The 15,487-nt window shown below is 35.9% G+C and overlaps 1 protein-coding gene across 1 annotated transcript; it reads left to right on the top strand.

Annotated features, from left to right (window-relative positions):
* The first annotated feature begins 704 nt into the window (after positions 1–704).
* On the top strand, positions 705–14,879 carry LOC137192778 (dentin matrix acidic phosphoprotein 1-like). The gene is made up of 12 exons (XM_067603709.1): positions 705–1,034; positions 1,917–2,207; positions 3,956–4,234; positions 4,961–5,065; positions 5,280–5,342; positions 5,671–5,835; positions 6,347–6,379; positions 6,475–6,561; positions 6,953–7,195; positions 8,450–9,055; positions 10,363–10,449; positions 12,769–14,879. The coding sequence occupies exons 1-12, from the start codon at positions 986–988 to the stop codon at positions 13,101–13,103; spliced, it is 2,343 nt and encodes a 780-aa protein (XP_067459810.1). The 5' UTR covers positions 705–985; the 3' UTR covers positions 13,104–14,879.
* The last annotated feature ends 608 nt before the right edge of the window (positions 14,880–15,487 follow it).

Genomic DNA, 15,487 nt, shown 5'->3' with positions numbered 1-15,487 from the left:
TAACTGGTCCAAAGTCTGAAATTTGTCCCCAAAAGTAGCCTATGACAGACCACACACACACAACAGTCTTTTTGTCTGTTACTGCTCTTTACTGCTGAGCTTGATCTTGTCTGTCTTCCTGTGAACACTGCCATCAAGTGGTGAACATAACTCAAGAGTTTCGTTTTATTCAAATTGCTTTCAGTCAACCAAACAGACCACAGAAAACACAAGTTTCAGTGTAGGAGACACAACCATGATTGTTTATTTTCGGTGGTGTCTTGAAGTCCTGAAACATTTCCATGAACACATATCTCACATTCCTGTAGCCCGCAGAATGAGAAGAGGAATATTCTGTATAAATACCAAGGTCAATGTCCGGTATTTTCAAACTAAATCATATGCTATGACCACTCCAGTAAAAAAAAGTAATTAAAAGTGTGAGACTAAATATGAAATTTCTTAAAAAGGAAATGAATAAACAAAACTATGCCACATCTTTATAGTAACAAATGTAGCCTTTTAACGCAGACTGACAAGAGAAGGATTTGAGGTCAATGTGGAAAAGTATGGAGATAAAAACACTCGAGTTAGCAAATATTTGTTGTAATTCCTATATATTCCATGATATCCAAGATTATTGACTTATTTGATTTGTTCTCTTACAAAGTTTCAATGTAAACTAAAGGTCTTATTGTGAAGAATCACCATGCAAACTCCATCCGCTGCTGACCATAAAAAACCAGAAACTCAGGTGTTGCGTACCTGCGCGTCTGTACGAGTAACTTTCGCTTTGGGAAGTTTTCCGACGTTTATCCACCAAACACACCCTTTGGTTAACCTGCGGGTACTCTTTGTTTCAGACCTGCCCGAACCTGTTCCAGGAAAAAGAACCCATGAGCTTTTCGACTTATTTTATCTGGAAGTTGTTAACCTGTTTGTTCCTGTAACACCTGCGAAGACCAGAAGGGAAGTACGGCGGCTACGTACAAGTGATTTTTCTGCTATGGCTCATCGACATGTATTGGCCTATTTTTTCTGTGTTTTCGCCCTAGGTGAGTTTCTTAGTTGTGCTTGTTTTTTTAAGCTTTGCAGTGCGGACATAAAAACTACAGTACAGCAGGTTAAAACCTAGGAGACTGACTCAGGCCTGACAGGATATGACATGTTAATGATTTACCTCAGTTGTACGATTCAAGTTGTGAGTATTAATCTTATCATATTTTCAGTTAATGCTGTTCCATTTATAGCCTAGCTTACCAGAGGGACAAGGTGAGAGATATATCCCAAAACGACATTTATTTGTATGCAGATTTCACTGATTTATTACACCTGTAATTACACCTGTACAATCAAATAATTCAACAACTCTGCAATAATGTCACACTATCTTTAAGTTTGTTAGTCCAACAAACCCAAAGAGATTCAATTTACTATCACATAAGAAAAGCAACAAATTATTGGCTGGAACTAGGGAATGTTAAATGTTTGAATCAGTAATTGATTACTATTACAAAATAGTTGCAGGTTATTTTTCTGTCAAACAGCTAATCGATTAATCGACTACCTGTTGCAGCTCCACAGAGATGTATTCTTGAAAAAAAATAGGACTGAATTATATCAAAGGATTTGACAATGTAAATAAAACATTGAAGGTCTATTATTTACTTGCTTTTTCTGGAGCTTCTAACCCTGTTACATGGTCTTCATCAGAGGATGGAGTTGTCATCATGTGACCATGGAACTTCTGTCATGTGATAGCAGGTGGTCCTTTCTCTGGTGTCAGATGTGAATTTTGATGGCAGCTGAACAATCTCCATGACAACCGTGCAACTCCATCCGCTGCTGCACACAAAACATAGTTGAAAGCAAGTTGTTACCATGTCCTTTAATCTTGAATCCTGAATATTCCTACAATTCTCCATTTTCTGTGTTAGTTACAGGACAGTCTCCACAATATGCACTCAAGGGGCGGGAGGTCAAACTAATGCCATCCATCCCTGAACATCCTGATGATATTCTGTGGAAACATAAAGGCCACAAAGCGGTAGAGTATGATGGCATGCAGCAGATGGTGTTCGGCACTTATGAAAACAGGGTGACTCTTGACTGGAGTACTGCAGAGCTCACTATCACACATCTCACATATGAAGACAGTGGAGACTATGAGGTGGAAATAACCAAGGATAGAATGATTCATCGTTCAAATCACAAATTAGAGGTCATGGGTAAGTTTTTTACTTTTGAACTTTTTCAACCCTTTACATATTAAAGTAGATATACAGTAAGTCAGTCAGTGTTATGAACGTTGATACCTGCATTCCCTTTAAGTTGATGTGTTGCCATAGTAACTCAGTAAAACTTCATAGCTTTCAAGGAATTGTTGTTTAAGTTAATAAAAAAACCAACACAACACAAAACAATATCCGGTTCAGTAGTAGACTCACAACTGTCACTGCCACTGCCAATATGAAGTATTGAATCCTTTCATGTTTTATGTTTTACAACTTTGCATTGACACTAAACAGAAAACAGACTTTTTATTGTAAGAGTTTCAGTTCTGCAATGTAAGACATTGTGCATAAAACAAACTGTTGCTCGGGCATTTTTCCAGTTGCAACATTATGGTAGAGTGACAATGAGAAAGCTGTTAAAAAAAAACCTTCACATAGTCTGTGGGTTAGTGTTTCTCAGAAGATGTGGGAGACTATGAAACAAAGTGGTTAATGGCTCTATGTTCTGATGAGACAGAAACCATGTTATATGTTGTCAAACACCACACATCAGAAGCATGGTGGCGGTAGGTAGAGTGAAAATAAATGCAGCAAAATACTGAGAAATCTTGAGGAAAACCTGTTGCAGCTGGCAAGGTAATCGTGACTTGTCAGAAGATTTATTCTCTAGCAATCCAGTTCAGAGTTTGTAATAAATTTTGAGCTCAAGCAACAAAGAATGGGGGGAAACTGCACTGGCCAGATGTGCAAGGCTGATAGAAACCTTTTCACTCAGAGTCAAGGCTGTTATGCTGCTTACACTAAATAATGTGGACCTAAGAGGTGGCAAATACATGTGTTTTACTGTCAACTCAGTTTAGATCACTTGTTTAGGATTTGTTTTTACTTTCAAGAGTTGAATGTAAACCTCAATAGCTTTTCTAAGCTTTGAAAGGGTGTGTGTTTCAAATTGATAATTTCAACACAGTTAAAAGTTTACTGTTTTTGATAATGCATTTCCATGTGTGTAGTGAGGATATTAAGTTATCAAACCAGTATTATCACTTATTAAGTCACCTATAAAATGGATTTTATAGTTGGCATGCTGGTTTTAGTAGCCCTCCAGAAAATATTGGTCAGTTGTATGATCAGTGCCAAAGCAGGAATTAGTGTGACTTTCTTATATTGCAGTAGAAAATGAGTTGATATGGATGGATGAACAAAGCAACTGACTTTGACGTGTCCTGTGTCTTGCACTAGTAGTCAGTGTTTGTTTCTTTTAACCGTTCTTTCCCTCACATTGACCAAGTGTGATGGTCTAACCCTAACCACACTGTTAAAAATTAATTTGTCATGGCCTGTATGTTCCCCTGACCTTTAAACCAAGTAGTTATACTTTGCTAAACCTAATTATGCCTTAAATGTAGAGGCAGTGGATCAGAAGACAACAAGTGTCATTTTGTAATAATGAAGATTTATGGATAGGAATTAATAATGATAATAATGATGATGATATCCCTGCCATTGTTATTTTATTTCTCTTACTGAATTCTGTTTTATTTTATTCTTTTCATACATCTTCTATGGAATACTAAATCAAATTTTTAGTAGTTTTATTAACATTTTATCTTGTCTTGCAATGCTAATTCTTGCTAAGCACTTTTTGCCTTTTATACCCTTTACCATGCTTTAAGTGTTAATGCAGGAATGTAATGTATGATGTTGTATAAACAATTTATTTCCATTTATGTTTTCGTATATAGACAAAGTTGCCAAGCCCACCATATCCTGTGAGATGATCGACGGCAGCGGCTCAGACAAACTTGGAATCCAGGCAACACTAATGTGCTCTGCAGAGCCCAGTCACCCTCAGTCGTTAATGAAGTTAGAGTGGAGCTCACGGCCTGGCCAGCCAGTGCAGCCTGGCCCAAACATAACAATATCTCTGGGGGATGGATATGATGATGAAGAATACAGTTGTAGTGTGAGCAACCCTCTGAGTAAAGAAAGAGCTACATTCATTGCAAAGGATTGCTACCCTGGTAAGATTTCACTGTAGATTTTGTCATTTCAAGCAAATATACCTTCAGAAAACTACAGTAATTTACATTGGATTATGGCTCCAACTAATGTTTCCATTATTAATTCATCTGATGAGTATTTTCTTGATTAATCGCTTTGTCTATAAAATTTAAAAAAGAAAATAGTGTAAAACACCTGTTATGATTTCTAAGAGTCCAAGGTGACATCTTCAAATCACTTGTTTTGTCTTAACAACAGTTTAAAATCCAAAGATATTCAGTTTACAATCATGTATGACACAGAAAAGCTTCATATCCTCACATTTGAGAAGCTGCAATCAGCAAATTTTGGGCATTTTTTCTTAAAAATGACTAAAACAATAATTCGATTAGTCGCTGTTTAATTTTCTGTTGATCAACTAATCAATTAATCAACTAATAAGAAACCCATACCTGCACTTCTGCATTGACAGTAACATTGAATGCGAAGCTGAGATTTTGATCTTTCAAAGATTTCTTTTTTTTACAGTGATAACATTAATGAAAATAGAAAATTAAACACACAGATGATGTGTACCTTATCAATAATAATGGAATAAATGTATTGTATGTATGTATTGTATATTATCATAAATCTAGACTGAAATGTCCAGGGTTACGGTACAACAGTACGTGAATGTTGTTATAGTGATGTAATGTTGTGTACTAAGAGGTTGCTGTAAGTTTGACTTTTGTATTTCTGTGCAGACAAAAGTTCATCTACAGGACTGATTATCGGCCTCGTCATCTTGTTTTCAATTATTGCTCTACTCCTGTTCCTGGGCTTCATATTCCGTAGAAAACTTGCTAAAGGTACAGTGTCTGTGTGTTCTCAGAGGTTTACTGAATATAACAATAATGCATGGAGCCATTTCTATCCTGGACAAGGTTCTTTGCCATTTAGAGATCCCATGTTCCTACAGGACTACCAGCAGTGTGTAGACAAAAGCATTTATGTGCAGACATTTTGTATAAAACTAAAACATACTGTTTCTTTTCGTCTTTCCCTGTCCTCTTGCTCTTCCAGCATGCTGTGAAAAAGGAAAAAGAGGTGATTTAGAACAGTCACCAGGAGAACGGAGAATGGAAGGTACGATACTCTGTTTTCATTGGTCAGTCTCAGATGTAGGGCTGCAAGTAACGATTTTTTTTTTATCATCAATTCACCTGACCATTTTATTGAGATTAATTCACAGGTTTACAAAATGCCAGAAAATAACAAAATGCCCATCACAAGTTGTCTTCAGATTTGCTTGTTTTGTCAGACTAACTGACCAAAACCCCAAAACATTTGATTTATAATGAATTATTTGTAATTTATTATATTGAGGATTCATAATGGGTATTGATGCATTATGTCATTCAAAATGATGCAGTCCATGGCTTTCATGTGAAAAATTTGTCAATTTCTTTGTCAGGGTCAGATAACAAGGCATCTGAGATTGAGGAAAATCAGCCATTCCTTGACAGAGCACCCACACTTCCCTCTAAACAGCTACTTCGCTCATTGGTCCAAACGGAGCCTAATGACTCTGCTAGTGAACACAAAGAAGCCAAATACTCAGATCCAGACACTGAAAAAGGTAAAGGATGCTGAATGTTATACTTTCTGATTTGGGTTGTTTTATGTTCCTGTTTTAGGCTATAGGCAGGTTTATAACAACTTTCACTTTTGCTAAGAAACATGTAAATATGTGCTATCACAGTGGCAAAAACATGGGCAAGCAAATAAGGAATATATTTCTAATAATGGATAAAGAACATTTTGCATTGTCATTTTCTCTCTGAATGTCATTTATCTGCTGTTAAGCCCTGATCAGGAGTGCAAAAAACAAAATTTGTATCAAATAATTTTAAATGATAATAATAAAACCTTCACTGTATGTAAATATTTGGCTTGTGGATGCCTCACATTGCCTTTTAGGACTAACATAAATATCAAGAATTGTGCTTATGAGTAGAGAATAGAGTGATGAAATTTAGATAATTTCAGGGAATGACATGTGACACAAATCATAACTGACTGAAACTATTACGGAATGAATCAGTAATCATTTTATGTTTAATTCCTATCTTCTTTTTTTTCTTTTACAGCACAAGAAGTATCTGATCGGTTGACACAAAAAGGTTACACCAACACAAATGTTGTTATTATAACTGTTACATGGTATAAAGGGTGCAGCCAATTAATTTTACTGGTTTTAACTGTTCACTCTTTCCAGGGTCTGTCATGGAAATTAGAAAGCGTTTTGAGGCAGACAATGGTGGACAGATTTTCCCCTCAAAATTTCCAGCAGACACACAGAAAGGTTATTGTTAGCTAATGCTGCAACTAATACTTATTTTCATATCACTTAATCTTTTGATTATTTTCTCCTTTTATAGATTAATCAATTAATCATTGTATCTCTAACATGTAAAAAAATCAATTAACAATTAGATAAGCCAGACAAAAGCAGCAAGTACTCACTGGTTATGAAACCAGTGAATATTTGTCATTTTTGCTTTATAAATGACTAAAATATAAGTCCATAATTAAAAGTGATAATCATCCATTTTATGTTGATCAACTATTGATTTAAGTAAGTTCAACACTACTTACCTGGACTGTTTGACTCTCAACTTCTGCTTCTGTATGATTTCATCTCTAATAGCATTCTTTTTCTGTAATTTATTTTCTTCTTTGTGTTTCATGTTTAGGGAAGAATGCAGACAAACCTCTTTTCTCTCCTGGTCCTGAGCCTCCCTCACATCTGGATGTGAATACTGAGCCTGTCCATCATGCTAGCAAGGACAAAGAAGCTGATGCAGATGTAGTCAGAGAACCCACAGAGAATGAGCCCCCACGATGTGATTCGTCGAACTCTGAGGAGGCAAATAAACCAGACTACAGTGAGGACATGCAGTGTGATGTGCAATCACCCACTTCTCCCAAACAGACAGGTTTGGAAACTACATGTCTGAGTTAGAATCAGAATAATCACAGAGAAAAAAAAACATTCAGGGAAACACAGCAGAAACTAACCCACAATAAAGAGACATTCCAGACATCCCAAAAAATTATATTACTAAATCATTCACAAACACAAAATTCACAACTATTAATTAACACTATGCTGATGATTCTCAGGTCTTCACTTTTAAAACCCAGCAATGAGTGCGGCTGGTCTCACATTCTACTCTGTTTATCAAATGTTAAGTAATGGATATGAGAGAACATCCGAGAGATAAATTATTCAAATCCCAAATCATCTCATATGACCCCCAAAATTCTGTCTTGCGTGGTGCCTGTAATCTTGGTGTGTGTAACCGTCCTTTGCATTCCTGTCATTTCTGTCTTTTGCTGACTTTGAAATGATAATTCATGTGTTCATATCGACTTGGCTAGATCACTGCAACTATTCTATTCTAAGACCATCTCCTGCCTCCGTCTACAAAATGCTGCTGCCAGGCAGTTAACCTAATCTGTGGGCAGTCACTGGCTACTTTTTGAAATTTAGGATTGACTTTAAAACTTTACTGATTACTCTCAGAGCCCTTAATCTCTGACATGCTGATACAAATTATGTTTATAATAATTTTTATTACTTTGTAAATGTATCTCATTCAAATGGCTTTGCTACTTGTTTGGATAACTAGACTGGATAACAAACAACTAAGTTGTCAAAAATATATGTGTGTATTTATATGATGAAGTATTTTGAGCATGTATGCCTTTCACTGTACAGTATAGCAGTCTGATTTGAAACTGAGGATCAGTACAGTGCCACTGGATGAAACCAAGACATCTAAGTTAGTTTGTGCATACTTGATAATATCAGATACACATTACAAAGGGTGTAGCAGCAGGAGTTACAATTATTTACTGATTATTCTAGACCATGGCAGATAAGAAAAATCTTTCCAGTATGTCCTGGGTCTTAGAAGAAAGAATTAAAGTCAACCAGTTATTACCCTTTAAAAATGACTGCACAATTAGGATTTATTTGATTCACTTTATTGTTCATTTTAATGCAGACCATGGTTCACTTGAAAGATGGCTTCTTAGCTTTGCTTGTTTTTAAAACCTCCCTGGAGTAAGACTGATTAATTTTAAACCAAAGCTGCCTATGAACAATTTAATCACTTTGCAGATTGTTAACAGACTGTTGCAGTGTTTTATTTGCAATTTCTTATACTTTTTATTGTCTGTTTTAGAGCCAGAAAAGGAGGCAGATGAGGATGAGGAAGAAAAGTCTGTTCCTGCCAGTGGTGTCCCTCCTCCTTCTCCTCAGCCTCGTCCCTCTTTGATCCAAAGCTCTCCACATATGTCACCTGAGGACATCACTGTTAACCTCAAGGAAGATTCCAACTCAGATCAGGTCACTGGAGAAACTGCAGAGAAAAATCACATGGAGTCTAACTCAGCAGATGACTCTAGTGAGGAGAAACAGTCGTCCACCATTTCTGACCAGAAAGGCTCAGAAACAACTGCACATGAGCAAGATTCACACTTGGCACAGGGAGAAACTGACAAAAGAGAAGATAACCAGCAAGAAACTGACAAACCAGTTTCTGAAGATGAAAAAGAATCTGATGGTGTAGGTGATCAGGAATCAATAGATAAGGCACAGAATCAGTCTGTAGCTACCTCCCAGCAGCCTCAGAGTGCCACACTGACAACACCAGACAACAGTAACAACAATACCTGTCAAGAGTCTCTGGACACTGCCCAGGCAGAGCCAGAACAAGAGAACAAGACCACACATGACTCAGATGAGTCTGAGAGACAGCCAGACAGCAGCACAGCAGAGAGAAAAAAAAGTGAGTGTCAATCTGTTGAAGAGAAAAAAGAGGTCCAGTGTGGCCCAAAAGAAGGAAGCCAGGCAACATGAGCCTGAATAACAAAGAAAAGGTGAAGTTGTTGAATAGCTTCCCTAAAAGCCGATAGTGAAAGTGAAGTTGTAAAAGTGACATAACACACAGGAGACAAAAGAGAAAATTCCATGCAAAGATGTAATGATAAAGAGTTATAAGACAGTATAACATCCAAAGAAAATCCAAAGAAAGTTGTTTTATTAGATATTCCACTTCAAAATTCAGATGGAAAGATTTTTATAACAAAGCAAGATGGGAACCAACGTAAAACAAGCAAATGAGCCAAGAAAATAATGGTTTACAGTAGATGAAAAGTGAAGCTTGCCCTGCTTGTTAAAAAAAAAGTAACAATATAAAAGGCTCACTGTCTCCTTTAACCTTAATCCTACCAACTTGGGTACTTGCAGACCCCAGAGGTATACTTTTTGTCATATCTCACAGGTGTTTTATTCTGTTGTTGCAATTGTTCATGACTTTGTCAATCAATTTGTTCCTAATGAATTCATTCATTGTTTTCTGTGTCTGTTTTAATTAATGCTTTTTAAAAAATACTAATGTATCGGGGTCCTGGGAGACCCCAGTCAAAAGCCAATTCCGTCTATGCAGTTTTCATAGATAGAACTATTTATTGAGTTCATGTTTGCCATGGATCCTAATTTAAAGTATCACACACTGTCAGAGGGATAGGGGACATTCTGTCAGTCATTTTGAAGGCTTTTTGGAAAGATTGTACTTGAGATAAAAGCTACAATTTGTATCAAATAAAAGAATAAATTTTCATTTTACACTATATGCCAACTAACAATCTGTTAATCTGTTTTTTTCAGATGACATTAATCGCATAACTAATAATGTTTTGAGAAGAAATAAGTTAACATTTCCCTATGATGGTTGTTTCTTACAGTAGTTTATTCTTGGGGTCCACAGGGCACCCTGTCGGTGGTTTTTGTATATTAAATATGTTGCTAGGATGAGGGTTAAGTCAGTCATACCAGTATGCTATCTTCATAACTAAAGAAAACAAAACTAAAGAAAGATTAAAAAACAAAAGAGTCAGCCAGCTTATACACAATGAACAGTCCAGTCCTTATCTTTACATTGTAGAATACAGAACGCAGTGAGATTTAGATAATTTCAGGGAATGGCATGTGAAACAAATCATAATTGATTGAAACTATTGCGGACTGAACCAGTAATCATTTTATGTTTAATTCCTATCTTTTTTTCTGGTTTTAACTGTTCGCTCTTTCCAGGTTACGTCATGAAAGTTAAAGAACGTTTTGAGGCAAACAATGGTGGACAGACTACCCCCAAAAGACCACCAGCAGACACAAGGAAAGGTAATTTTTGTTAGCTAACGCTGCAACTAATACTTATTTTCATACCAGTTACTCTTTTGATTATTTTCTCCATGTGATTCCTCGAACTCTGAGGAGGCAAATAAACCAGACAGTGAGGACATGCAGTATGATATGCAATCATCCACTGCTCCTGAACAAATAGGTTTGGAAACTACATCGTCTGAGTTAGATTCAGAATAGTAACAGGGAAAAAAAGCATTCACGAAAACACAGCAGAAACTAACCCGCAATGAAAAGACATTCTAGTTTCTGAACATGAAATGATAAATTAGATATGCAGAATTTAGGGTTGGGTGATATGACAGTGTATACTATGGTAGGATAGAGACTTGTCACTTTACTTTACTGTTTATAGCAAGATAGTCATTGCTGTAATATCACAAGGTGTATTTGGTCATTGCAGATAATGCTGCAACTCAATGAACAATACTGTTGTATCAGTATGATGAAGCACCTTGATTTGTCAGGTATTTATTTTGCTGGATTAGCCAAAAAAGTCAGGAAATTGCCAATATTGTGATATATATTGCTCTATCACTGTAAAAGTACATATCCTTGTGTAATATCCATATTATACATAGTGCTGTAATGTTAGAGTTTATTAACTGACAGATATATATTATGCTGATTGATTTTGATCGTATGAAATGGACTTGTAGGTCCTTCTGCTTCCTTTTTCAAAGGAACAAATGTGTGTCAGTCAGTCATTTAAAGCATACCTGCAGTTGTTATCGGCTCCTTGTCTTTGGTTTATTTCCTTGATCTTTACAATATGCTATAATTAGACTGTGTTGAAGAAGCCCAGTGATTCCATAGTTTTTTAGCAATTATAGACCTTTTTTTCTGATTTTCTGCTTTTATCAAAATTTTGAAAACAATATTTTTAAGTAATTTATTTCTTTTAAAAGAAGGCTGAAGGTCTGAAGGTCACTAGCAATCTACTTTTTAAATGCAAATCTTTTATGATCTGATTGTGGCTTTTAGTCAAAGTATATCCTGCTATTTTAATCACTCAACTAGATAAATATGTTGGAATTTCAGACTTGATTTGTTTTGATGAACAACAGAAGTTTCTCTGTTGTTAGACAAAATCTTCTCTTTCCCATCTCCTGCCCTGTGGTGTTCAACAGGGATCAATCCCAGGTTCTCTATTGTTTTCAAATTATATTACTGAATCATTCACAAACACAAAATTCAACCATTAATTAACACTATGCTGATGATTCTCAGGTCTTCACTTTTAAAACCCAGCAATGAGTGTGACTGGTCTCACATTCTACTCTGTTTATCAAATGTTAAGTAATGGATATGAGAGAACATCCGAGAGATAAATTATTCAAATCCCAAATCATCTCATATGACCCCCAAAATTCTGTCTAGCATGGTGCCTGTAATCTTGGTGTGTGTAACCGTCCTCTGCATTCCTGTCATTTCTGTCTTTTGCTGACTTTGAAATGGTAATTCATGTGTTCATATCGACTTGGCTAGATCACTGCAACTATTCTATTCTAAGACCATCTCCTGCCTCCGTCTACAAAATGCTGCTGCCAGGCAGTTAACCTAATCTGTGGGCAGTCACTGGCTACTTTTTTGAAATTTAGGATTGACTTTAAAACTTTACTGATTACTCTCAGAGCCCTTAATCTCTGACATGCTGATACAAATTATGTTTATAATAATTTTTATTACTTTGTAAATGTATCTCATTCAAATGGCTTTGCAGCTTGTTTGGATAACTAGACTGGATAACAAACAACTAAGTTGTCGAAAATATATGTGTGTATTTATATGATGAAGTATTTTGAGCATGTATGCCTTTCACTGTACAGTATAGCAGTCTGATTTGAAACTGAGGATCAGTACAGTGCCACTGGATGAAACCAAGACATCTAAGTTAGTTTGCACATACTTGATAATATCAGATACACATTACAAAGGGTGTAGCAGCAGGAGTTACAATTATTTACTGATTATTCTAGACCATGGCAGATAAGAAAAATCTTTCCAGTATGTCCTGGGTCTTAGAAGAAAGAATTAAAGTCAACCAGTTATTACCCTTTAAAAATGACTGCACAATTAGGATTTATTTGATTCACTTTATTGTTCATTTTAATGCAGACCATGGTTCACTTGAAAGATGGCTTCTTAGATTTGCTCATTTTTAAAACCTCCCTGGAGTAAGACTGATTAATTTTAAACCAAAGCTGCCTATGAACAATTTAATCACTTTGCAAATTCTTAGTAGACTGATGCAGTGTTTTATTTGCAATTTCTTATACTTTTTATTGTCTGTTTTAGAGCCAGAAAAGGAGGCAGATGAGGATGAGGAAGAAAAGTCTGTTCCTGCCAGTGGTGTCCCTCCTTCTTCTCCTCAGCCTCATCCCTCTTTGACCCAAAGCTCTCCACATATGTCACCTGAGGACATCACTGTTAACCTCAAGGAAGATTCCAACTCAGATCAGGTCACCGGAGAAACTGCAGAGAAAAATCACATGGAGTCTAACTCAGCAGAAGAATCTGATGGTGTAGGTGATCAGGAATCAATAGATAAGGCACAGAATCAGTCTGTAGCTACCTCCCAGCAGCCTCAGAGTGCCACACTGACAACACCAGACAACACCAGACAACAGTAACACCAATACCTGTCAAGAGTCTCTAGACACTTCCCAGGCAGAGCCAGAACAAGAGGGCAAGACCACACATGACTCAGATGAGTCTGAGAGACAGCCAGACAGAAGCACAGCAGAGGAAGACAAAGATGAGTGTCAATCTGTTGAAGAGAAAAAAGAGGTCCAGTGTGGCCCAAAAGAAGGAAGCCAGGCAACATGAGCCAGGAAAGTAATAGTTTACATTAGGTAAAAAGTGAAGTGCACTACTTGTTCAAAAAAAAAAAAAAGTAACAATATAAAAGGCTCACTGTCTCCTTTAACCTTAATCCTACCAACTTAGGTACTTGCAGACCCCAGAGGTATACTTTTTGTCATATCTCACAGGTGTTTTATTCTATTATTGCAATTGTTCATGACTTTGTCAGTCAATTTGTTCCTAATGAATTCATTCATTGTTTTCTGTTTCTGTTTTAATTAATGCTTTTTAAAAAATACTAATGTATCAGGGTCCTGGGAGACCCCAGTCAAAAGCCAATTCCGTCTATGCAGTTTTCATAGATAGAACTATTTATTGAGTTCATGTTTGCTATGGGTCCTAATTTAAAGTACCACACACTGTCAGAGGGATAGGGGACATTCTGTCAGTCATTTTGAAGGCTTTGTAGAATGATTGTACTTGGGATAAAAGCTGCAATTTGTATCAAAGATTAGTTTATATTTTCATTTTACACAATATGCAAATTAACTGTAACTTTCCTAAAATAATAATAATAATCTGTTTGTTTTTTCAGATGACATTAATAGCATAACTAATAATGTTTTGACAAGAAAAAAAGTTAACATTTTGCTATAATGGTTGTTTCTCACAGTAGTGTATTCTTGGGGTCCCCAGGGCCCCCCGTCGGTGCTTTTTGTATGTTAAATATGTTGCGGCAAGGATGAGGGTTAAGCCAGCCATACCAGTATGCTATCTTCATAACTGAAGAAAACAAAACTAAAGAAAGATTAAACAAACAAAAGAGTCAGCCAAATTATACACAGTGAACAGTCAGTCTCAGAGAGACATTATGCATGCATTATGTATGTATGACCCTACAGAGATGACACTTTATAGTTTGAAGGAAGGGACTGCCAGAGAAGACTTTTTCTTGATTTATCTCTTGTTTCTTGTGCATCATTTTTCATTGTTTGTTTGTTTTTCACAAAAGGTAAACTCTTAAATCATTTTAAGTGCACAAATCATACAAATGCGTTGCTCTGACCTTTGACCTAACATATTAGGAAGACACTACATTGACAATAGAAATGAACACTAATCTTATAAAGCTGAAACTATGACTTTTGACTTTACTCATAATGAATACGCTAAAGTGCAAAAATAACTTAAAAAACAGATCTTTGTTGTTTATTAGAATCAAAAACCTTCATTGAAGGTGATTTAGGAGAATATCAGCATTAGCATCAGATTCTTGTGGATTCATAAAGGACTGAAAAATATACTATGTGATATTATGATGCTGTATACTGCTGCATTATAAAAGTAACCCCCATACACACTTTTAAAAAGATCAAATGAGGGTTCACTGTCAGATGTGTTTTCTTCTATGTGTTTAAAACAAGGCTTCTTGCACTCATTAATCTTGAGGCTGGCTTATTTCTGCTAATTAACTGCTGTGATAATAATTCCAATTTCTCAGAGTTCAGGGTGTATTTTTAATTATTCATTTGTCTCACTGTACTTTTTGCTGATGTTTTGGGTATTGTTTATTGCACTGACCAGTAAATTCATTTCTAGTGTGATTGTGATTTGTAAGCAGTTTATTTCCTCTTCAATATCGGTTTGTTATACACTAAAAGCTCAGATTTCAGTTTCTTTAAATTGTTTATAGAAATATCTTAGTAATAGTACCAGAATCTTTATTGAAGGTTGCAGGGTTTGCCTTAAAATTCCTGAAGAAAGCTGAGAAATGGAGCCAGAAAATGTACAGAAGAAACCATGCATCAAGAGAAAAATGATTATTGAAATGAAATATAATACATTTGCAATGAAATAGGAGGAAAATAATCTAATAAACTGGTGTTGTGTTTGACAGTTTAACACAGCAAATCTAATCCATAACCTGCACACAGAAAAAAAATACAGCAAGTAACTGTAAGAACATTTTTGTGTCAGTAGGGGGCAGTGTTTATCAGCCCTTACCTCCAGTCATGGGTTGATTTTTATGCTGGGATGTGAATTTATTTATTTATTTTTTCTTGTAAGACATTAACACAGACATGGTTGAAGGACATTCTTAGCTATAAAGACAGACTTGACAAATAAAAAGATGAAAAATGTGATGGTGAAATGTGGCTTTACAGGAATTTCTTGCAGATAACCTATCATAAGTCAAGAACACACAAGTATG

The sequence above is a fragment of the Thunnus thynnus genome, chromosome 11 (genome assembly GCF_963924715.1).
Source record: "Thunnus thynnus chromosome 11, fThuThy2.1, whole genome shotgun sequence".
Classification (NCBI taxonomy): domain Eukaryota; kingdom Metazoa; phylum Chordata; class Actinopteri; order Scombriformes; family Scombridae; genus Thunnus; species Thunnus thynnus.
The sequence above is the reverse complement of the archived record's forward strand: the minus strand, read 5'-3'. Positions and strand labels throughout refer to the sequence as shown.

Excerpts from the sequence above, each read along its gene's own strand:
- LOC137192778 (XM_067603709.1), top strand. The coding sequence starts at position 986 with ATGGCTCATCGACATGTATTGGCCTATTTTTTCTGTGTTTTCGCCCTA. Across the intron at positions 6,380-6,474 it reads TGATCGGTTGACACAAAAAG|GGTCTGTCATGGAAATTAGA; the intron begins GTTACACCAACA and ends CACTCTTTCCAG. Across the intron at positions 7,196-8,449 it reads CACTTCTCCCAAACAGACAG|AGCCAGAAAAGGAGGCAGAT; the intron begins GTTTGGAAACTA and ends TGTCTGTTTTAG.